General features: G+C 35.3%; 1 protein-coding gene across 2 annotated transcripts in view; it reads right to left on the bottom strand.

Annotated features, from left to right (window-relative positions):
• Positions 1 to 26,076, bottom strand: part of LOC135459281 (nipped-B-like protein) — a 154,705-nt gene that overhangs the window by 44,314 nt on the left and 84,315 nt on the right. For both annotated transcript variants that reach the window (XM_064735066.1, XM_064735065.1), the window contains exons 10-15: positions 20,311 to 21,831; positions 6,738 to 6,920; positions 2,164 to 2,361; positions 1,909 to 1,980; positions 1,728 to 1,817; positions 454 to 557 (exon numbers count right to left, since the gene is read on the bottom strand). In XM_064735066.1, the coding sequence (XP_064591136.1) occupies positions 454 to 557; positions 1,728 to 1,817; positions 1,909 to 1,980; positions 2,164 to 2,361; positions 6,738 to 6,920; positions 20,311 to 21,831 (2,168 nt within the window). The remainder of the gene's footprint in view (positions 1 to 453; positions 558 to 1,727; positions 1,818 to 1,908; positions 1,981 to 2,163; positions 2,362 to 6,737; positions 6,921 to 20,310; positions 21,832 to 26,076) is intronic.

The raw sequence follows: 26,076 nt of genomic DNA, 5'->3' as shown, positions 1-26,076 counted from the left end.
TATTGAAAGTTTGGATTACAGAAGTTTGGAATAGTCCGGAGTAATGATAATAATACAGTTTCACACACACTCCACAAACCTAAGTGGTCAAGAGCAGGAAAAGAGTTTAATATTAAACTGCCCAAAGCCAAGAGCTCCAGGAAGATAAAAGGAAATTTTATCTTTAATTTATTTAATTTAAAATTTATCAAGCTTGCGCCAACAAAAGTTCCTCTAGCTGACTGAGGAAGAGCAGGACACAGAGGAGGAACTTTCAGCAAAAATGTCTCAGCTTCAGAAAGAGTAACAGATAGGATGTTGCAACTACCTAAGCACTTCAGCTGAGTGAGCAGAAGCTCAGCTGTTCTGGTCCATGTGCCTTTGAAGACGGTGGAATGTCATTACAGAAAAAGTAAGGTTTTTTATATTAATGAATATTTTATGTTCCAAAAAAGTTAGATTATGAAGAGGTACCTTGTCCATAATGCCCATTGCCTTGATTTTTGCAGATTCACTACCCAACTCACTAAGTTGATGTTTGCCAAGTAGCAATTCCTGTGGAATCTCATCATCATCACCTTAAAAAAAAGAAAAAGTAAAAAGTTAACAGTCTTATTTCTCATAAAACTTCTAGGAAATCAGTATTTTTTATTCCAATAAGAAAATGCTAACGAAAAAAGAGAGCTGATTGTCCAAATAGCCAACAACTAATGGCTCCAAATAATTAGAATCTAACAAAGACTGATAATTACAACTTTTGCTTGTATTGAAACAATGAATACGTGTTAAATATGACTTACCATACCAATGGTTCTGAAACCCCATTTAAGAGCCTAACATGAGGCATGCACTTCTGAAAGTCACAAACTAAAAATGTTTAAAATATCAAACCCCATTTATTGCAGTACTTCTGCCATAATTTTCAATTCAGTAGAACAAATCTCTAACTGTAGCTCTGAAGTTCAAATCTGGGCAAGAGCAATTAATGGAAAACACATATAAATTAAGCAACTTGAGATAATCTGAGTCTTAACTGTATTTAACCTTAGACAAAAATCATGTTACCAGACATAGAAAGATTCAATGACTTCACTTCTAAGGTTGCATACACTATGGGTTAAAAACTATAGACACTTGTTTAATATGCCTTTTCCCTTGTTTTAATCCTGTGACAAAGATGTTAGGAAAAAAAATTAATGAATATTCCATTATCCACTTCAAAAGAAAGTCATCTTTGGCAACATGAACTACTTCCTTAGACACCTAGCTAAGGAGGCTGTTTTTCCACTGAAATAGGTAAATGATTCAATATCTTAGCCATAAATTCACAAGGACTCTGCTGTCTGAATTGAAGAATTGTATCTGCCAGTAGCAGATTTGTAATTATGTGCCTCAGACATTGCTAGGAAGAGAACCATCTTGTTTAGGTATTTGACAGAAGGTAACACCCTAATGACATCCCAAAGAAGTATCCTTTCCACTCCAAGAGAACTGGGAAGAATACTCATTATGTTTTATGCCCCTTCTGGATTCTGCAGAGAGGAGGAAGAAGGATTTTCAGGCAGCAGCAAGTGAAATTGTAAAGATAAAGGCCACCACTCAAGGTGCAAGCCATATAAATCCAGAAGGCCCTAGTAAGTTTTGACATGAAATTAAGTCACCATGAAGGAAGTTCAAAAATACCAATACAGGTTTTTTTCTCGGGTTTCTAATTGGGGTAAGCATTTTGAAATTTTCTGATGTATTACCAAAAGCTGTAAAATCCATGTCTTCCAGATTTTCCAAAATATTCTCTATTGAAGCAGTAAATCTTTTGAAGGTTGAAGAATCCATCATTTCTGGTGGAAAAAAAAAAGGGAATTAATAAACAATTATCTTAAATATAAAGCAGAAAATACAAACTGTAGAAAATAAATCTTCTAAAATTACCTTCAGGTGTTAGTTTAGGTTCATAAGCTTTCCTCTTCTTTTGTTTTTCTTTCTTCTTCATTTTTCTAGCCACTAATTAAGAGAATAAGGAGTAAAACAAACACTTTCTTAAAACTTCAAGAAAGGATTATTTACATTTCTTACACTTGTATTCAATATTGCATGCAATGATGTCCACTTTAAAATATTAAACATATTCATTAAAAAAGCACTAGTACTATGGAATAAAATTATATTCTTATAGTGATCAGTTACCCTCGCTGAGGCTAGGAGGAGGGGAATAATCATCCATATCGGAGTCATCGGGACTGCGATTACGGTAACGGCCACTACCAGAAATCCTCCTTCCTTCATGGTAATGACCACTTCTCCTATGGTCACCAGAACTTCTCCTGTCATGCTCTTCATACTCCCAAGCTTCATCTCTATCCTTTTTGTGTCTCTTACGAGAAGCTAGAAATAAATGCATTTTCATTTTAAATACAAAACTTACACTTTTAATAGTACAAAATCAAACATTTTAAAATATTTGAAAGATGTGCAGATGTAAGATTTAGGGACATGGTCTTGTAGTGGACTTTACAGTAGTTATAGATTGGATTTGATGGTCAAAAAGGTCCTAAATGATTCTATGATTTGCAAGTCCAACACTCTTGTATAGCTATTCTCCAAATTAAATGGACATTTAGGTTATAAAATAGAATTCTGTTGCGAATCACTTATTTTAATGTTTTCTTTTGAATTATAAAAAAACTATGCTTAAAACTGGCAAAGATACCAGAAAACATTTAAAAATATGGATTTACAGGACATCTGTCTTTTTAAAAGCAGATTAAACAAAACTGAACAAATTTTAAAAGTTTCATCCTTCTATAAGAGAATATGGAGATAATTTCCTCAGTTATCTAAATTGTGACTGTTACTGGTTATCCATATTCCTATTCAGTGACTGCCTTATCCGTCTAACACACCAAGGAGTTCCAATGAGACTCGCTAATCTATTTTCTAAAAGATATTCTGTTTTGTCAAGACAACTAAAATTTTGCCTTGGTATATACTGCAGGAAATTTGTGTAAAGGAGAAAGCTGGAGTCATAATTCTGTGCCAAATAGCAAGCCTCTACCACAGATAATTATTCTAATTAATTTTCATGCAGGACCATAAAGTTCAGCAGAAGTGAATGTTGAAGAAGTTGGAGCAAATATTTCATAGAGATGTGGTGGAAATAAAATGGTGGAGCAGAATGACAGTTCTCTGTTACTTTCAAAGAAAGCCTTGCACGTTTTGAAGTTGACAGAGTGCTCAGTTTTAAAGAAAAGGAAATAGATGAGCAGGTAGCTTTCTCCATGAAAGCAGCCAACCTTCCATTTTTTAACATGATCAGCTAATTGAGCTACCAAAGAGATGCCTTACACAGACTGTATTGCAAAGCTCAAAATACTTCCAAACTATCACATTCCAGACTGGCAGTGTTTATTGCCAGTTTATTGCTTCTGGACCTGCATATAACAGTCCTGATATTGTGTGTCTCTACCAAAGTCTCCTTGACATGACTGCATATAAAGTTGTTTCTGAGCAGAACGGCTCAAAGCATTTAGACAGAACTGGAACTGAACTGAGAAGTTCTTACCACAAGCCATTTATTAAGAAATGCAACATACCAGGCTATAGTCAATAGTCAGCCTAGGATCAGAACTAATAAACATAAACCCCTGAGGGAACACTTCTGTTTTGCAATGAACCCTAGAGGTTTCAAATTCCAAAAATGTAATGGAGGTGGTTCAAGTCTTTAATATAATAACTCAGTTCAGGTTTCAAGATTTACTGCATCTGGATCAGACTTCTTTGCGGAAAAGTACAGTCATGCCCAGGATGGCAGAGGTACTAGCACTGCCTAAAATGGTTGAGACAGTTCACTGTGACTGAAGCAGTGGTGAGCCATTTGGGACCCCTCAGCAGGTGGGAAATTCGCTGAATGGTCACACTCAAAGAGCTGCCATCAATGGCTTGACGGCCACATGGAGACCAATGACCAGTGGTGTCCCACAGGGGTGGGTGCTGGGCCCAGCACTGTAACATCTTGGAGATACTGACAGTGAGATTGAGGGCACCCTCTGCAAGCTGCAGACAACACAGAGCTGGTGCACTGGGGGGAATGGATACTATCCAGAGGGAGGGATTGTGACAGGCTCTAGAGGTTAGCTTGTGTGAACTCTTTCACGAGGACATGGAGTCCTAGGACAAGGGGTAGTGAGTTGAAACTGCAAGAGAACAGGTTTAGATTAGGGATCAGAGAGAAAATCTTTATGTGAGGGTGGTGAGGCAGTGAGCAGGTTGCCCAGTGAAGCTATGGATACAACATGCCTGGAAATGTTCAAGGTCAGGCTGGACAGGGCCTTGAGCAACCTGGGCTAGTGGGGCATTCCCACCCATGGCAGGAAGGCTGGGATTAGGTTATCTTTAAGGTTGCTTCCTAAACCTAACTCACACCATTCTATGATACCTGGAGTAAATGTACTGGAGAAGAAACTAAGAGTTCTATGGGGAAAGCTTTTACCCATCTTAACTGATTCCTTTACCCTCTGAGATAGTGTTTTGTAGAGGCAGATGGCCCTTTCTCCAGTTTACAAACCATCTGTAACACTAAGCTCTGTAGGATGAATTCTGACCCCAGTTACATCTCCACAAGAAAAGTAACTTTCAATATTGCTTTCTGGCTGAATTTTAGATTGACCACTTTATCAATGCTGCATGACAAAACAGAAAGGGTTACAGTTCTGTCAGCTCTGCAAGACAAAAAATGTGAATACTGGAACATCTATTCACAATCACTGCTCTACAATATTTATTCTGAAGTCAATAACATTGATTAAAAAAGTAAGCATTAATAACATTTCAAGAGTTAGGATTAATTTTATACATAAAGAAATACTATGTGGAATATAAACACGCAATTTCCTTCCAAATTCTGCCAAACATGTATGCAATATCACATTTAGTAATTACTGTAAGATAATGACTTCATCAATCTTTAATTTCTCCTTATTTAGTTTAATGGCATGTCCTTTCTTAATGAAATATTCAAAGAAACTTCTCCTTTTCTATACTAATCACTATTTCATATATTTTTAAGTTCAGTTTAAGGCAAACAGAATAATTAAGAAACATGTATTTGTAATAATACAAATCTATTCAGCGTACTTGCCATAGATCTTTCACATCTGATAGATCTTTCTTGCCACAGATCTTTTACGTCTCATTTTAAATTTAATTCAGTTCTACAGTATTCTTTAAGAAATACTGTAATTTACTTTTAAACCACATGTACTCACTGAATTGATTAGAATGATGGCCAGATCTCTTGAGTGGATATACTGAAACTAGAATTTGTCAAGGCATATCATTATTGTGAAAGTTTTCCTTAACTCGTTCTACTTTGTATTTGAGAACTTCAACAGCCACTATGGCTAACATATAGATTAAAGTATTTGAAAGTGTTTACAAATCTCTCCATTCCCAACCAACTTAAATAACTTTGCCTAGTAATTTTTTGTTTTAATTCACTATTCTAAATTATTAACATCATATAAGGGTGATACGATATGGTAAACAGAGAATACAGAATTGCTGAATGAAGCAAGTCATCATTAATCCTTTGCCAAAATTTAGACTGATTACAATTGACCTGAAGACATCATATTCATGCACAGAGAAGCATTATTCATTTATAATTAAAAGGGAAAACAAACAAACAGAAGGACATTCTTTTCAGCTTTTTTGATAAAGATCAAAGGTAACAGTGTTATAATTTTCATGTGTAAAACCACAGTGTTTATGTTGGATAAAAACTTGAAACATACTAAGAAGCAGAGCAAACAAATCTTTCTCTTTTGGACCTTAAGAAACACTAAACCCCAAAACACTATATATTGTGAAAGTTTATTAAGATGTTTCTATAAACAAAGGTGCAAAACTTGGGAGAAACATTATTATAGGCAAGATTATTTCTAAGGCTAACAGGTTTCTCCTGTAACCCTGCATGGATACATAGTTCAGACTAACTAATTCACTTTGTTCTAACAAAGGGCTGGTTAACTGTGCAACCACAGAAACTAACCAATCGTACTTCTATCAACAAGCAGGAAATGCCTTCTTTACTTAGAGGCAAATAACAATTTTCTTTTTTCCTTGGGAACTTTATTCAATTGCACAGCAAAACTCTAAGAGAAGCTTCCTCTCTTCCTCTGAAAACAGTTAATTCAAGAATAGTAGAAGCAGCAAATGGTATTTTGAGAATTCATCAAGAATAACTTCCATTTTTCAAGGAATATGACAAGAGAAATATTTTAGGAAACATCTGTGCAGTAAGATTCTCAATTTACTATGTTACAAAAATTCAAGAGGGGATCTTCCACTTTTCTTATCAATAAAACTAAGAAGAAGTCAAGAATTTATTTAGTGAAATTTCTCTATGCACACACTTGTATGTAAATTCGGTGCTTCTTTAGAGGATATTTTCTTTATTCTGAACAGTTAGAAATGTTTTATGGTACAACTGAAAGCAAAAATAATATCTAGGGAGCAGTTTCCAGTAAAGTAATCAGGAAAATAAATTTAACAACCCACTGCTTTTTGTCTTGGATGAAAAATTGCAATCAAGTATTTTTTCTTTTAAAAGAGAACAAGGGTTCTTGGCCAGGCGGTTATCAGGACAGCAAATTTGTGACTGTATGTTTTAAGGTAGCCAACTTAAAAAAGATGTTTATCTTTTTGTAAAAACAAAATATTAGCTTTTTTCACCTTAAGGAACAGAATTGTGTACTACTTACATTCAAAAGCTTCTTCACTGTCATTATCTTCATCAGAACTGATTTCAGCATATTTTGGTTTCTCATTAACTGTGCTACGTTTGCGCTTGTTCATTTTCACACGTTCACAAAGTGGCATCGTGGATTCAATCTCTGCCAGGAGCTCAGGAGGCAACTCCTTCAACACTGACTGATCTATGCTACCTATTAGTGGAGAGTAAGAAGAGCAAATGTGAACCTGAAGACAAAAAAGAGGGACCAATACTACAATCCTGTCTCAGGAACCACTCACAGGATAACCACTGGCAATCAGTTAGATCACAGTTATATAGACCTAAATGTATTTTACAGCCTTTTTTTAAAGTCCACACTACAATTAGAAATAATAACACAATAAATTGCACACACATTTCCTTCAATAAAATATTTTCAGTCATAAAAATGAATTACCTTTGAATCAGCTTTTCAATTACCTTTGTAGGATGATATCCTTGCTCTATTCCACAAAGTTTAGTTTTATTTCAGTTCGTCCTCTGAATTTATCAGGTTTTCTAACAGTTGTAAGTAAATTATGGATTCTTAGTCCCTCATGAACATTTCTGTTTACTATCATTCATAGTAATTAGTGTACCCAAGACAGTACTATTCCCTTTTCCAGTAAGAACAGACAACCTGTGGCAAAACTTGCAGGGTCATATGCCTAAATACAGGCCAAATCATTGAGAACTCAGCTTTTGCTTCAGATTTTTTCTTACCTCCTGCTGGTAGTTTGACGATGCAATGAAAATTGTTGCTTGATTTTTTGCAAAACAAAATTGAAACTTTTTTTTGAATACAGACAAACAACTAGCTGAACCACAAATCAGGATTCTTTTCCACAGTGATAAATAGGTAGACAATATCACACTATTCTTATGATTTTGAAACCAAGATTAAGCCCATGTGCAGTTAGAAAGAAATCTGCAGGCAAAATTTTTCCAATTGACACAAGGAAAACAAATCAATTCAAAAGTATTTCTTTTGTTTATTTGATGTCCTATTTTTATTTATCAAAGAACCTACTATACAGATTTGCAGGTTGTCAGACTAAACTGCTAATCTTTTTCCAGCAATGGAAGAAACATTTTTGCCTTAAGTGCCTCTCTCTCCTTCTCGATGCATACCATATTATTTAGAGAGGAAATCACCTCCAAATTGTTATGCACACACATTCAGCCAAAAAACCCTATCTCCTGGATGATAATACATACATCACTACACTAACTTTCTAAAACTTATGTCCATTTTTGTGTTACTATCCTAACTTTTATTGCAAGATGGAATTTTTCTTTCTCTTTTTAAACATCTTTAATTGGAATTAGAAGAGTATTACCATGAGATTCCACCATCAAAATATACTCTGCAAGTCATTCAAAAAACAATTTAACTTCAAATATTGAGGTTTTTGAAGCAACATAGTGAAACATAAACAAAGTAAAGTAATAGTTAAAGTTGTCCCTGCTTCCTTCACATTGTGCTCACTTGTTACCTATTTGTGTTAGGTTGCCATCCTTATACAATCAAATTTCTCATGTACCAAAGCTAGTTAAATTAACAATATTGCTTTTGAAAATAATGAAAAACATTTAATGGTGTGGTTGGCCATGTTTCTCAGTTAATGATTAATTTTGTGGGCTATGCACTTGACTTCAGATGGGTGCAAGTACAGCAGCATGGGACCATCTCCTCTGTGTGTACCAGCAGCTGCCTGGATGACAGCCAGGTCCAGGCTGAATGCTGCAGAGCTGTGCATCTGAGCACTGTGTCCCCATACTTTGTATGCCTACACAGCACATGAGGAGCTTACACCCAGCCCCAGAATGCAGAAAAATTTATATATGCAAGTTTTAAGACAATTTCCACAGATTAAATTCATAGAGGGCTCTAAATCCAGGTTCTCTAGTAAGTATTTTCAAGTTTTCAACTATTGGTAATTTCATTAAAATCAGCAGGACTATACACATAGCATGAAGTAAAAAAAAAAAAAATTGACTACTTTAAATATTTGTATAACTAATTTTATCTTTATCTCAAAATTTTCAAGTTTCTATTTCTCCGGTGCTAAATTCAACTACTGCTTGATTGGCACTCTCTCCTGTTATAGATATTTCAGATTACTGTATAAGCTTACCCATTTTTCTTTTATTAGGAAATAGGTAAAGCTTCATTTATTCAAGTAGAGAACACCAGAAAAGAGAACAGATAGAATTATTATAAAGCTCTCTATAAGCTATCATTGAAATTTCTCTTTCTGTCACAATGTTCCCTGAAGTAAGTGTGCCACATACCCAGTTTCCTTAGCTACTGAGGATTGTAAACAACCAAATCTATGGAGTTTTACTTATGCCCTACAGAGGAGTTAAGCATGACTGTACATGTATGTACAATTCTAATATATACGGAGAAGGACTTATCAACCTTTCTGAAGAAAATCAGGGATTTTCTGTACTTTTGGCCAAGTCTGGAGCTTGTTAAGATATATTTTACTCTATTAATTATGCTGTCTTTAGTCAGGGCAGCTCAAAAGTCATTAGAAATATCTTACTAAAATCCTTCTTTATTATCTTCAATTTTATAATGTAGGCAGTTGGGGTTTTTTTGTTCAGACTGGTAAAGAAATACTTACAAGAATTCAGCTCACCTAAGAATCGAGTCACAGCAATAAGAATTAGGTTATAAAACACATGCTAATGCCTTTTCAGATTATGGGAAACTTTATAAAACAATTAATAGGATATGTAAAAAAACCTTTTTAAAATCGAAAAATCCATGTACAATCACTTTCAATTTTCAAAATTTTTTGCTAAGTTTGCCTAGTAGCTACTTCCATGTCTTCATTCACTTACATTTGGCTCTAGCATGCATGGCTTTTTAAATAGTAAAAAAGACTTCACTAAAAAGTTACTTGATAATCTAATAGAATGCCCAAGTATCTTGCTGCAGGACTGTCAGCACCAATGGAAAAACTTCATTTTCTGCAATGTGTGTGATCAGTGTACATCATGTCTCAAATGAGACTATAGGCATATGTATTCTTCAGATGTCATTTACACATAATTTCAAAACTTCTGCAACTGTTAAAGGAAACAACTGGGAGAAAACCCAAACAAACAAAACCAACCAACCAAACATCCAAAAGAAAAAAATCCCCAAAACACAAACAAACAAATGAACAAACAAACAAAGACCAGAAGAAAAGTACCATCATAACAAAATATTTTTCTTATTGCCAGGAAGAGCATTCTAACCAACTCCACACTGGTGAGATCAAAGGGAAGACACAGAAGAATAATTCATTTCACAGAACTGCATACATGAACAGTCACTTCTACAGTGCTTCTCCAAACATATGCAATGCTCTCCACAACTTACATGCAAGTTACTTCCCAGAGAAGAATAAATTCTTGGTTTTGCTTGGTTGCTAGCATCAAAAAATTTGTAAGGAAAGATGTTAATGAATCTTCATCTACTACTCAATGCCCACTAACCCTCAAGATAACTTGTTTTCTCACCAAGCATTTATTTACAAAATATAACACAGTTAAAGATCAATCAGAGAACCTCACTGAGAAACTAATTAATCTGTAAGACTGGTCTTATACCTTATTATAGTCTGGGAAGCTTTTCAGAGGGTTTTACTGTGCATAGTACAAAAATTTCTATAAATATCTAGAGGATATTTATATATTCTATTACTATATATTATATATATATATATGTATATGTACATATATGTGTGTATATATGTATATATATAGTAATATATATATATATATATATCTATATATCCCATTACTATATATCCTAATACTATTTATATAAGATTTCTTTCTCCACATATGGCTTAAACTAATGGAAAAGAACAGATCTGATTCACAGCTCAGTATTGTGTTTTGCAGCTTCAACTTTGTAAAACAGCTTTAGCTAACATTTATGCATATGCTATCTTTAGGAGGATCCAGTATCAATTTGTGTTGACTTTGCAAGTCAAATAGATCTTCCTGATCCTGGCAGAACATCCTTCAAGAGAGGTTAAACAGTAAAAGAGGTAACATTCTTATGGACTTTTGCCGGGTCCAGTCAATATGGACAGCACAATTATTTTTTGACTTCACCATCTCATATTAGTTTCACCTGGCTTGATGCAACAACTTTCAAACAAGCACCCATGGAAAAGAGGATGATTCTTACTGATGGTTAGGTGAGCTTTCCAAGATCAGAGAGGCTGTTTCTGTCATGAAATCAAAATCAACATAAATAAACTCTTATTTTCTCTTGAATTATTTATCTTTGCTTTCCAAACTATGGAACATAACTGCATGGTTTAGATCAGATCTTGGTACAATTTCTTGTGAACTATGAGACACCAAGATTAAAATACACTTAGAAATCTAAACTCTGGATTGCTATTTTTGTACCTATGAGACAGTTAATACAGTGGAAATATAAATATATTTCTGTTTCTGCAAAAACTGCAGTTAATGCAAATTCACATTTGTAATCTCTCTCTGTATCTTGATTTTAAAATGCACCTTTTCCAACTATGAAGACATTATATGAAAGAACACACAAGGGTGTGAGAAGGGAATAATGCCACCTGTTTGGGGTGAGGATATGAATCTTCCCATTTCTCAGCATTTAGAAATTGAAGTCTGACCACTGAATTTCTATACTAGAGAACTGTCACTCGTCTTCATTTGGACATTTAAAAAAAGCCCTACTGACTGCAGCTCAATTTTGCCCTTTTCTTGCTCCTCTTTTGTTACAAAAGACATTATACCTGCCACTGGACTTTTCTTATTTTGCCAATGACTAATGTATCCAGTCTTGTTATTATTTCAGAGAGACTAAGCTCACCTTCCTTAAATGTCCTCTCTGAGCATTTAAGCATTAAAGGATATTCCTCCCTTTTCTAATAAAAGCTTACAGTCTAACTTTTGTCTTATGTTAGGCATATACATGCAGGAAGGAAAGCAGTTTCTTTCTGGATTAGCTCAACCAACTTTGAAACCTGTGCTAAATGAAATAAAATGTCCTTATCCTATAAGACGAGTGCTGCTATCTTGTTGAACAGCCATGCCACTGTAGCTAAAAAAGCAGAGATTTGAAGGTTAAATCTACAGCAAATTCTCAGCAGATAAAGTTGTGTGTTAGACAAGGAACTAAAAGGAAAAAAAAGAAAGGACAGAAGTACTTCCCTGTGTTATCAACTGTTTAGAAAATAAACACCCTTCTAAAATAGCTAACTATTGTTACAGCATAGCATTCAGGCACTGGAATGCAAAAGGTCACATGAGTACCGATAAACTCATAAAAAGGTCGCTGGTTGAAGCTGAAAAATATTTGATTCTTTCTCAAGTGTGCAAATTTAATGATATCATTTCCACCAGGTTCTCCCTTAAAATGCTCCAGTGTGTTCTTTACCCGGTGCAGTGAGCCCCGGGTGATAAGCCTGCTGCCCACCAGCTTCACACTTGCCAAAATAATTTTGTGCCCTGAACAGTTTTAGGAACAGAAGGGGAAACACAGGGAAATCCCAGTAATTTTTATAGGTGAATTTAAGTTCTGAGGAGGACATATCTGCTCATATGATGGAAGTTCCACTTTTATCTCAATACCCTATCATCAGCTGAAAAACACATAATCAAATGAATACTGGTGAAAACAAACTGAGTAGGACATTTACGCTCTTTCCTCTCCTCTTCCCTGCTGTAAAGTTTACGGAAGGGTATACAGCTACATCCTACAGGATGTATCCAAAAGGATATAACCCTCTGCTGAGTGCCTTCTTTTGACTACATATGTGAAAGGATAACTCCAGAGCTCACTTCAGATATACTCAGGCCAAAAAAAGGGTGGAGACTGAGATGCCCTCACCACCACCCAAGGGGCTGCACATACAGGGATTCTCTGCTTCAATCAATTCAGCAGGATGGAGAATGGCAATGCTAGGGAGAAGTATGTCCTACATTTCACGGAACCTGCTCTAACATATTTTTTAGAACAATTCTTCCTCAACTGTCCCAACAGTAGCACAATGGAAAGGCTCCCAGCCTAAAAAAAAAAAAAAAAAAAAAAAGGAGTTTCAGACTCCCTGCTTTTACTCCAGTCCTTAGCTCAGGCTTTGAAAGATGGGATCCAGACAGGCTGGTCAGAGAAGGATCTGGACATGGTAACAGAATAATTCCATGATACAACAGAGGCCATCATTAACCACAGCTAAGAAACATAGATTCAAAAAGAATTTTAAAATAGTACAAAATACTCTGAGAAGAAAGAAACATTTTTAGAAGGAGGGAAGGAGGATATTTCAAAAGGAAACTTGGAAATACCCAGGCAGAGAGCAGGGAATACATCCAACACACACTCTCTCTAAATGCCAAGAGAACTCACATTTAGACTGGCATCAATGATGTTCTCAAGCTATATGATTACTGTAGGAACTTACTGCTGGCCTTATTGCTGACTTTTTGTCTGTACAGAAATTGATAAAAAGAGGCTACAGCAGCCTAGCTTTCCAAGATGCTGTACAAAAAATAAAGAAATACTCAGAATAAAAAGAAGGAAGGTTGGCAATTGAAATAAATATAATGCTGCACAAACTCCCTTGCTTTTATGAATCAGTGTTGGGGGTGCTTCTGAATTTTGCTGTCATTGCTTTTGAACATATGCATTGAAATTTAGGCCAACTCAATTTATTGTTAAAGAAGTTAAGGTATTCTGTACAGTTGCAAAACCCAGCATGCAATTATCTGCTAATATGCTTCCATTAAAACTCCCTTCAGTACTCAAAAGGGGCTTACAAAAAAAGAAGGAGGGTGGCTTTTTACACAGCCAGATAGCAATAAGACAAGGGGGAACAGTTTTAAAACAAAACAGGAGAGACTTAGTTTAGATGTTGGAAAGAAGTTCTTTACTGGGAGAGTGGTGGGGTACTGGAACAAATTGCCCAGAGAAGCTGTGGGTGCCCCATCCCTCGCAGTGTCAAGGCCACGCTGGATGGGCTCTGAGCAGCCTGATCCAGTGTAAGGTGTCCCTGCCCGTGGCACGGGGTAGAAATGAGAAGATTTTTAAGGTAATTTCTAACCCAAACCATTTGTTGACCCTACAATGATTAATGTTTGGGATCTGAAATTTATGACTAATTTTTTTTCCAGCCATGTATTCAGGTTGTTTACTGAGCCTGAGACAAAAGACCTTAATTAAATAAAATCAGATTATTCCTCAGAATTTCTCTTCTTATAAAACAAAACCTCCTGTATAAGGAATATAATACAACCAAAACCTTTGCAGAGAATAAGGAAACCAAAACCATTATTTTAGTTCTTATCTGTGACTTCTAGGCACATCAGTGCTAATTAACACATAAATGTTTATTTTTCTTACTATTGCATAAAAACATCCTCAGTCCTTATCACTGCAAATATTGCATGAAGCTACTAGTTTTGCTTCTTCAAGATAACAATTACATAATGAACAACAACAAAAGATTGCTGATGTTTTCGCTTTAAATATAAAATAGTACAGGAAAATAGCTTGAGAGATGATTAAACAGAATAGTTTAATGATAATAACTTTTGAAGAAAAGTTATTAAATGAAAACAACAGTTCAGTAATTTGAAAGACAAAAAAGGTTTCATGTTATTTTTTTCTGTTTGCTGGTAGTATTCCCACAGAGCAAAAAATAAACTCCAAATTTTAAGTAAACAGTTTTAATTTTCTGACATGAAAAGAGTCAGCTAGAACAGCTGACAATGTTGAGCAACAGAAAAGTTAATTCTCCAGAAGCTAATATGAGGCTTTCTGGTATTTATATTTAGTCAAATTTATCTTTTGGCTAGAAGAAAATTCAAGCCAAAAATTTCAAGCACATATCCTGGCACATAAGCCAAGATCAATATCCACCTTTAGATCCTTAGACACATGAAAAGTCTGCAGTGTATACTGTAATTGACATCACACAAATTGCTGGGCCATATTTACACATTGCAATGCATTACTGCAAAAATTATTCATGCAAAATAGCCTTAGCTATTCCCAGAAACAAGAGGAACTCAATCAAGTATCCATGTCAATGAACCAAGAGCAGTTTTGGACTTTCAAGAAATTGTTCTGACAAGTTAGGTAATAAATGTCTATCACTTACATTTGCCAAAGTAATTTTTCAAAAATCAACCAATTGAACTTTGCACTAAATCTGCAAACAGACAAAGCATCATATTTCAGACAAATCAAAGTATAATGAAATTGGTGGTTTGGGTCAAATTCAGTGTTGCTGCTAAGAATTCCATGTGACATACACGAAGTTCACTCTTCCTATCCAGAAAAATACTGTAGGAGCAAGAATCAAAATATTTACCTTAGTAGCAAAGTCTAAAGTAGGAAACAAATAGCAGGAAAGCAGCCACCAGGCAAGGCTCTGTGCTGAAAATGTCTCCTCTATTACCAGTAATAGATCATACATAGGTGCAGTGGCTGATTCCTGCTAGGTACCAATACCAGCTTATCCAACATCTACTTTTGAAAAACTAGCACCAAAAATGAAGGCCCCAGAAAGTACGTACAATGCCCACACAAATCCCAGTTACCTTCTGGAATGGGACAGACACGCCATATCTTAAAATTCCCTGCAAGTAGGAGCAAAACCATTCCAGCACAAACTATGTTGGAGAAATCAGATCTTCCTTGACTTTAACAAGTTATATATAATTTAGACTTTTAACTAAGCAATTCTTGGAATATTTTTCAAAATGAAACCTTTAAATCCAGGAAAAACCACCAAATAATCAGGGCTCAATGAACAAAGAACATATTAAAGTGGATCCTCTGCAAAGCCAACAAGCATCTTGTAATACTTCTAATGGCACAAGGGTGAGCCAGTTCCTCTTCTAGTCTAGTCTAGATGAGAGGTAGTCATTAACATATCAGAAAAGAGAAAAACTGGAAGACTGTAGAACTCTTATGAAAGTCATAGCTGCTTTTCTATAACTACAATTAAATTTTAGTTTGAAGAAGGTTTAAACATTTGAGCTGAGAAGAGTCTTTATAAATTTTCTGCTGTAAATGCTGAAATACAGCATTTCTTTCCTCTGAAATGTGGCATAATTTTCTACAAATCCACCTGGTGCTGCATCCATAGCAAGATGGTCAGTAGGTTATGACACTGGCCTTGACACATTCAAATGCAGTTGCTACGGGGAACGTCAGGACAGTCATTTCAAATTCAAGATGGATGGAACTGAGGATTTTCACAATGCTAACCTTTACAAAAGCACAATTTTATAGGAAGCAAGCTGAGTTTCAAACTTTTCCTTTCCCAAGGGAGTATGTTTTTAATGCAGTTATTTCCTTGTGGCCCCTCCGATTTTGGGGTGTCTGTCTCAGCATTAAGAAATTGTTATTTTGGAAACAAATTAGTGTGAACTCTAAAAGTTGATGTGTTAACATCCATAACCAAATTTTGCCCTTATAGAATTCCTGTACATGTAGGATTTAAATGAGGTTTAGAACTGGTACTTCCTTTCTGCCCCCAGTTTTCATCAGTACCATTAAGCACCTCTAAGTAGTTTGGCTACACCAACTAGAAATCAGTGACAGGCATAACAAGTTTACTCAACTGAGCCCACACAATTTGGATACAGCTTTTCATCCTGAAATACTCCCTTTCTTGTCACTACTAGAAGATAATTGATTGCTGTTTCCCAAGTGAAGCTATTTCCAACAATGCTAGAACCCAAAGACAGACTGTCATGTTACACAAACACCAAATCAGTTACTACACACTCACAAAGTCACCTGGAATTAAAATCAAACAAACCAAAACCCCCAAACAAACCATGTAAGCAGAGAACACAGAAGAATCCAGAAGCATTGTTTTAACAACATAAAGATGATTAAGCAGTAAGATTTTTAGCTGATCCTGTAAAGAGTATGTATGAAGAGCACCTTCAAAGAAACATCAAGTCTTTACTCAAATTTCAGATCAGAGCAGCAGGAAACAGTATATTTAGGAAGACTTGTAGTGAGCAGCAAAACCTTATGTCTTCAGTTCTGTGTTGTGAAGATAATTAAATCCCACAACAATCTACACAATGGAGGAATGGCATTCAGATCAGAATTATTTTTTCCCTTAAAACAACAAATCCCTTTAGGTGATATAGAAAGATCCAAAAGACGTTTGTTTTGCAAAGACAACCCTTCAAACATATTATAAACCTACTCAGACATCTTGCAGAGATAGTTACAGTTTCTCTCATTACTTATACTTAACAAAGGAAAATTTGTCCTGTTCAGAATGCAGTAACCACGAAGCTGCTAACAGCTCCCATCCCAACACAGCTGATCAGCATAGCTCTAAAAAAGCAGCAGAGAAGGTGTTCACTGAAGCTCTGAAAAGAAAGGACAGCAAACATGACCTCCTCATTGCAGGCACAAGCTTAAAGGGAAAAGTTTCATGGGTCCCACGACAACATACATTTGCATTAAAACCAAAAAAGACATTAACAGATGTTAAAATCAGACAAAGAAAATGTCACAGTTCATTCTGACGTGGACAAAATTGGCCACAAGACTTCATCAAAAGACTCTGCAACAAAAATACTGTGAAAAAAATTCCATAATTTTCCTCTGAGATATAGAATCTTTCAGAAAATGCTCAAAGATCAGGGGAGAGAGAAAAATTACTTCTTCCTTGTAAATGCCAAAAGGGACTCTTGGATTTATTTAATATTAAGGGTCACATACTGTGGCTATCCCTCCCATTCATAACTTGATAAAATTTCAAACATGCCTATAAAATTTGGTGAAAATATTACCTTGTCTTTTTTGAGTTCAATGCAAATAAAGGCACAAATTCAAAATTTAAAAATTACTAAAACAATGCAAAAAGTTGTATGGACTTTCAGTTTGCAAAGAATTAATTGTAACGTAATGTGAGTCAATTTTATTGAGTTTTGTAATGAATGGGAATTAGCCTCTTAAGACAGAACAACTATCTAAATGGTGTTTTGAACTAGCTGAACAATGATATTTTAAAGTGCATTTCAGATAAATTATAGCAATGATGTTGTACATGAGAAAGCCAGTAGAAGACATTTTCTTGAAGGAGGGATGGATGAGAAAGCAAAAAAGAAAAGACAAGAGATACAAGGGTAATGAAATAAGAAAAAGTAAAATATACTAATCTACATGGCATAAGAGGCATGTGAGAAGTTGAATAATGATGCTAAAAGGCAAGAATTCACTGGAAAAGAATTGCTACAATCTACTAAGTAGTATAGGATGAACTAAAGGAAGATTTATGAAAATTACTGTTCTTAGTGTATTAAAAAGTATATAACTAAAAATGGCACCAAGTAAAACAACACTATTTCAACTGGATTGAAGACACCATGTCAGTGGCATGAATACATCTACATCAGTTAGCTGTTGACAAATAGACTTTGCCTTATGAAGAGAGATATCTATAGAAAATTTGTATCTTTTCAAACACTGGAATTCACCTGGTTAAGTAGCATGCATTCTAGGAAGTAAGTTATCAGAGAAAAAAAAACCAAACAGAACTAAATATACACATGACAATCTGCAGTTCAAACACACTTTCTCCAAAATCTGCCTGCTGAACACTCAAAACATGATTTGTAAGATAAAAAGAGTTACATTATTCTTTTCATGAAACCTATTTCTATTATCATTGTAAGATCCTTATTCCAAATAGAACTGCAAAAAGACTTGTATCAGATTCAAACCATTTTTCCCTGTAAAACATGTTCCAAGTTACTTCAAAGTGCAAGAAATGCAAGAAAATGATGACTTCAGAAAGAAAAAAATAATGCAGAAAAACATTGTAGAGAAATTATAAGCCTAATGTTAAAATTACTGCATTGCTCATCTGTGACAGGTACTAGAATCATACCAAAAGTCATTAAAACCTTTACACATTACTAAAGCATTCTACATATATAACCACATATAATACAGACTACAAGAAAAAAAGTAATTCAGAAACACTTTTGGAAAGCATACATGCACTGCCTATTGTTCAGAAGACTTGTAACTGATTTTCTGCACATAAAAAAGTGTGAATTCAAAATCTACCCTACTGAGACTAGACCTCAGTTCCACCAGAAAGTTTTTAGCATTTTCTATAAAGGACATAAGGGTTTCATGTGAAAGCTTCAGATTAAACTGAGAACAAAGATACCATAATTTTATGGCTAACACTAGATATCTATTATTAGAAATTGAAATTTTGCCTCTTTTGAATTTCAAAAAGGGACAGGGATAATGTTCTTATTCCCAAGACAAAAAGAAATCCCTAACAAGGAGGCTAATATTTTACAAATATGTAAAATACATCACAAATTATTATTAAGGCTTTTTAGAGTTAATATAAACTGGTTAGTAGATAGAAAACAGGCATACCACAAGAAATTAATGATATAGAAAACACCTCTTTACAAGTGCACATAAAACAGTCGTACATTCATGAAGATGATTTCTACATAATTTCTTACCAGATGAGCTATGTAAAAAAGTGTTTTAACCTTGAATTCATTATACACCTGGAAATGGATTTATACATCGTCCTCTATACAATTGTAAACCTCTCCTCTGTGTCTATTTTAAGACACAACAACACTATAAACATAACTATATAAGAAACTTAAATTCTTTAAATGTTAAAAAAAGGAAATCCATCCAGTTAGTAATACTGATTTCACAGTGTGAAATGATCTACTTCAGTATGAAACCAATGAAGTCAAAATGAAAGTACCAAGAAAAAAGAGGATCTTATTTTTAAAAAGTGTTAAATCTGCAAAGAGATAATCAGTTAAATATCAAACCTACAAGATATTCTAAATTATTTCCTGTCCATATTACTAATTTCAAAATGCCAGCTAATTGTTCAGCTTTCTTCCTTCTGCATATAATGGACACCAGAGACAATGATAAAAAGAAGTCTCCTACAGATCAAATGTTTTCTAAGCGACTGTCAGAAAGTCTCAAGAATTGAGAACCTCCTCAACTGATTTGTGCCTACAGTGTTAAGGAGGTAGGTGGGATTCTGCAACTATGTTCTTACTACCACCATTTAAAAACATGCTTTGGAAAAACCCATTTAACCTCAAATTAAATACAAAAATAATTGTAGGGCTTGCATAGTGAGTATTTCCCATCATTCCAGCTACAATATTTATAGTAGTGGCAGCCCTTTATACAGACAGACCTAATCAGGTAAAATTATACACACGACAGTTACATTTCACCAGATAAAGGACCATATAAAACTAGTGCAGCTGAAGTACATCTTAAGACCACTAAAGAGTTGCCAGATTAAGTAGTTGTACTGAAGTAGATAAATAATTTCAGGTACATTTCTAGCAAGATTTCTGATAATGACAAGTCCTTACACTAGTTTCAGTTTATTTCTCACCATATAAGCAAGCATATAAACTATCAAATGTTTGCACTTAATTTCTAACAGCAGAAGTAGAAAGTCTACAAGAACTCAAGTGTAAAAGATACAATGCAATTAATATTAAAACAATCTTACCTTTATTAGGTTTGGTTGACTTGTTCTTGTTAGGTTTAAAACAAGAGCCCCTTGATTTATCTTCTCTGTCCTTAATAAATTTCTGCACATCATCCAAAGAAAGCTTTTGAAGGACAACTACAGGCTTAGCTCCTTTATTTAGATCTTCAACTAGCCCAATCTTCTCTACTTTGTCCTTATGTTCACCTCTAAATTCAGTTTTCCTTGACTCCTGAGTAACATTGCCATCTTTATCACGTTTGATTTTTGGAATGACAAAATGTTTCAATGCGCCAGATCTTGCCCCCAACAAATAGCTGGGAAACTCTGCTTTATTGTCACCATGTGCTTTATTACTATCTACTTTACTCTTATTACCATCTGTCCTTCGTTCATCCTTGCTGTTTGGTGACTTAAAACCAGGTTTATCAGGTCTTGATTTGCTAGAATCCCCTTTACTTTCCTGTTTAATACGAGGGCTGTCAGGCCTTGATTTCTGATCCCCAGAAGAAAACCTTGAATCACCAGACTCATGCCTATACTTCCTTTCAAATTTCTCAGGTTTTGAACCATCAGGTTTAATACCATGCTTAGAATCATGTTCATTTTTGTTTGAGGATCTCAAATATTCAGGCCTTCTGATCTTGGATGGATCTCCTCTGTATCTCTCTGATTCCCCCCTGTCCTCAGATCTTTGTTTAAGGCTGTCATGGTCACGCCTTGGTGTATCAGAAACTGAGCGCCCATCAGGCCTCGGTTTTGTTGGATCAGGTCGATTTTCAGGTTTCATCCTTGAAGGATCAGACTTCACATCTAGTTTGTGCCTAGGTATTTCAATTTTCTTGTCTGGCAAAGGTTTACTGGAGTCCCTCCTATTATCATGTTTGTGTTTAGGTGTTTCAGGCCTCCCTTCACTCTTCTGTTTTGGTGTTTCAGGTCTGCCTTCATTCTTCTGTTTCGGTGTTTCTGGCCTTTGCCGTATTTCCTGTTTGCCATTATTTTGTTTTCCCTCATTTTGTTTCATCTCCATTTGCCTGCTCTCATTTTGTTTCAATTCTGTCTGTCTGTTCTCATTCTGTTTCACTTCCATTTGTCTGCTTTCATGTTTCACTTCTAACTGCTTGCTCTCATTGTATTTACTTTCCAACCGTCTGCTCTCATTTTGCTGGAATTCCATTTGTCTGTTTTCATTTTGCTGGATATCTGTCTTTTGACTTTCAAAGTCTGACTTTTTCCTAAAAATTTCTGGATGGTTTTCAGGTTTAAATTTAAGAACTCCAACAGTGTCTTCTTGGGGAACACACATAAACCCGTCATTATACTGCTTAATTTCTTCAGGTTTTTTGATGGTGTCCAAATCCTGAGTTACTGTTGCCTGAGAGTCTGCTCTTCCTGCTTGCTGCAGATCAATACTAACCATCAGCGCTGGCCGTGACCCATTTCCTGCAGAACCTGTCTCCTGAGAAGCTGTTCTATTTCCTCCAGTAGCACCTCCAGCCTCTGGTGGTTTGTTTTCTTGTTTTCGCTTCTTTAGAGGCTTATCTGCAAGTTAAAAGAGAAAAGAATCACAAATTATATATAAAAACTGATAAATGTTCAAGAAAGAATGTCCATTCCCTTCCATTCCCATAACGAATCCTCCACAGCATGGATGTGCACACAAAACAAAATCCACTGAATTTAAAAGCAAGAATAGGACTTCTCTAACTAATACTTTTTAATGTATGTATTCAGACTATCATTCACTGTCCGTTTCCCACAAATGCCAGCTAATCATTAAAAAAACCCTCCCTCAAAACATATGAAATCAAAGGTCCTGTGTAATTCCCAAGTGAACCACCTAATAAAGCAGCTGCAATACATAAGGGCCAAAAATCCAACCCCATTAAAAAAACTCCCAAACTCCTTAATTACACTTGAAGCAGAAATTTGAAAAGTCAAAGTTAAGCTGCAGCTCCACAACTAGTTTTGATATAGAAGATATCTTCTGCAGATCCAACCTTTTTATTACACAAGTACTAAGTAAGCAAGGATCTGCAATGATTACAACAGAGGTTTTCCCCACTTGGTTCAGTGGATCAGCTGGACTTCACACATATTTTAGTCAGGGAACGCACAAACAATGAACGAAACTGATCAAGTAACTATTCCACCCCTCCATGCTTCTCTTTGAAACAAAGCAGTAAACCAAGGGTTGGAGTCTCTACCTTAACACATGCATATTAGGTGGGGGACCGCTACACACTTAAAAACTTGCGATGAAACACAAAGTATTGTGATAATTTTCTGTCAAGAACCTGACTCTGCAATAAGCCCTTCAGTTTACACTAAAAAACATTAGGAGCAGAATACAGAAAAATTAAGTCAACCACCTGCAATTTGGTAGAATTCATAGACATGAGAAGCACATGGAAGTATCCAAAAGAGTATATTCTACCCATGTAAAACTACAACCCATTTATATTACCAACACAGAACTCTAAACTAAAAATAACTTCTGCCATGCAAACCAGATGCTTTACCTGCACTAAGGCTTATATTCTCATTTCTCAACTACCCCTGCATAATTTGTCAAAAAAACCCTTTCTCTGTAATCAGGGGATAAGATTGTAAGGAATTACTAAACATAGATCTATTCCAAAATGTCAAGACCACAAATGTAAAGCAAGAAAAATACTGTTCTTTATGCCTAGGTTTGTTGTGCCTTATCACCAGATGCAATGAACAAGCTCTCCATTCAGAGCATGTGAATGTACAGTAAGGAAGATGTAATCAAGAAATAGGAAAATAAATGTCAAAGAAAAAATCCACACAGTCCTCTGGAAATGTAAACCAGAATCACAACATATGAGTTCTGATTTCTTGAAAATTTTTAGAGGATTCTTATTTAGAAATACTTTGAAGGATCACCTCCAAAATTAAAATTCTGCCACAACGACAAGCAATAACATGGTCAATTCCAGTGATGTGAACAGGATTTTTCTCTATCATTTTCATCCTCAAATCTATTTGGATATCTCTAACTTTCTAAAACTCAAAAGTTTTGTACAAGATTTAATGGCTGGAAGACAGGTAAAGACAGATACAATAAACTCCATGCAGAAACTGATCAACTGCAAATAAAGAATTTTGCAAAGCTCAACAGAAGCCTATAGGAATGAATGCCAACTTCGTGATAGACATGTAAGGCAAAATAAATTTTCCAAATCAAAGATGCAGGTTTTTAGCATGGAGATTTTTGCTTTTCCTGTGCTACAGCAACTGCTGGATTCATATGAGGACTTAAATAGATTAATTTTTCTTCACTATGGATTAGAACAAATATGCATACATCCACACACATCATTACCTTACTTCTCAATTAAAACCCTTTACATTTTGAAATCTAAGTTCAGAAACTTGTATTCTTATGAAAAGTTGTCATTTTATTCCAAAAATGCCAGGCACACTGAAAAAGTCCTGAAAAGCTCTGATGGTAGATCTAACAGTAGTCTTTAAGATGTTACTGTTATTCATTATCTGCCCCATTTCTTTAACTGAAGTTATCAACTGCAGCAGAAGGGAACCCCCATTCATATTTCCACAACTACTTTACTGTATCACCATAAGGCAGTAGTGAAGGCGGTCAGCATTAACCTACCAGGCTGAATGATTCAGCTTTAAGCAAGCAAATGCCTTCCTCTCTTATGCCTACTGCAGGAGCAGACGGCCATGAGCTGTGATGCCTTAGACAGCTGTAGCTGGACCAACCAAAACTCACCTTGCAGAGCCCTCATGCTGACGGCACCAACAACAAACAACCAAAACAATTCAAGTAGGGCCAATTTTCTTGCTTGGACTTCTGTATGGGACCAGGTTCACCATGCTGCTGCTCTTCATCATCCAGAATGTCAAATCGCAAGTTGAGAACACATAAGTAGATGATTACATCACAACTTGATACACATATTCCCTCTAAATACATAGCTCTTCTGATGCACATTCTTCATCTATCTTGAAATTAGAATACTGATGTTTTAGTAACTTGACATCTTGCCTGAGAAGGAAGGGACACCTTCACAGTTTCATTTTCTTAGATGGCAAAGTGATTGCAGACAGAGTTACAGATCATTCACAGATTTCTTCTTATTTCCAGTACATCTTGAAAGTGAGCCTCAAAACTAAACTCAATCATTACCACTTTGTCTGTATGAGAATTCTGGATCTAGGTCTAAAAAAGCTGTCCTAAGTATAAGAAAGTATCCAGTTGAACTAGGGCAAAAAAGATAGGATGACTATATATGCCTTCAAAAAGCATAATGAAAAAACTCCATTGAATAAGTACAAAAACTTTTGAAAGTTGAAATAATAGCTACAAAAATTTGAAAGCTGAAACATATCATTGGGTTCTGAGGGCTTCATAAAATCTTGAACTCACTTTCAGCTATACAAGAATTAGAACAGTGAGATGAGAAGAGAGTAGGGAACCTCTAAAAACAGATGTCTTCAGATCTTCTCTTCCATAGTCGAATATACGGAAATTTGCATACAGCTTCTTCGTTAAGTCATGGGTCCCAATATGAACAGATTAATTTTTACAATATCCATTGAAATATACTTCATATCCTTCAAGGCATCAGTATTCAAACTTCATTCCACAGACAGTAGTATTTTTTGTGGGGGAAAAATATTGGGATCTGGGGCTTCACCAAAATATCAGATTAATGTCTTTCTTTGAAATCTTACAGACCTAGATCTGAAGCTTGTTGCAGTTCCAACTATATTGGGTCACAATCTCTTTAGTCCAATAAAGTGTGATCAGGATGTTTTTGCTTCCATCTTTGTAACAGTTTTCATAGTAAAAGGAGTATGTATTAAGTTACAGAAGAGTTTTCTGACTATATTAATGATTTGGTATACTAGTTCATTGTTTTCAGATTCTTTTCAAAACAATAAATTCACTCCTCCACCTTTCTCTGAGGTTTTAGATATACTTAAAATATACCTATATTTTTTCCAATTCCTTTAACAAATCTATTGTAGTTCGGAGAACAGTTACTCTATGTATGAATCCTTTTGACTTAGCAAATTCATAAGTATGTTCTCTTTACTTTGCAACATGCTCACTAAAAGGCAGTACCTTGGAACTCAAAGCAAGATCATAAACTACACTATACTAAAAAATAGTAGAGCTGTTCTATCAAATGAAATTATTCACCATGGTACAAGAAACAAAGCATTACTGGAACCACAAGCTTGACATGGGAAAAAAATAAGCTGGATTTCCAAGTGGTAATCTCCCACAAATCCTCTTATGAACAGTATTCCTGGAGAGCAGGTTATCCTCTTAATCTTAGGAAATGTGTATCAAAGTTATGAGTACTTTAAGATTTAGAATTTAATTAATTAGTTACTGTGGAACTTTGTGCAATGAGCCACATTGCACTGAAATAACCACAGACCTCATGAGATAGATTTCTGCTGAAACTACAAGGAAATTGTGATTTGAAGACCATTCATCCAGAAAAGAGATATGCTTGGAAGCTGAGGAAGTGTTAGAAGCAGCAGGTGGATGAGGAGAGCTGTTACTATGAATGTATCTCTATTCTTTTACTCACCCTGGAATCTTTCCAAAGCAACAGTCAAGATACCATTAGCACTGAAATCCTCTATATTACTGCTTCCTTGCAAACCTGATAATCCCAGAATAAACTCCTTAAACAATTGAGTAAAATTGGATGATACTCAGTTCTAGAACTGCTTGGTCCATCATATTGAAAATGGGCCTTTTGTAAGTATCTATGAAAA

The sequence above is a fragment of the Zonotrichia leucophrys genome, chromosome Z (genome assembly GCF_028769735.1).
Source record: "Zonotrichia leucophrys gambelii isolate GWCS_2022_RI chromosome Z, RI_Zleu_2.0, whole genome shotgun sequence".
Taxonomy (NCBI): Eukaryota; Metazoa; Chordata; class Aves; order Passeriformes; family Passerellidae; genus Zonotrichia; species Zonotrichia leucophrys.
The sequence above is the reverse complement of the archived record's forward strand: the minus strand, read 5'-3'. Positions and strand labels throughout refer to the sequence as shown.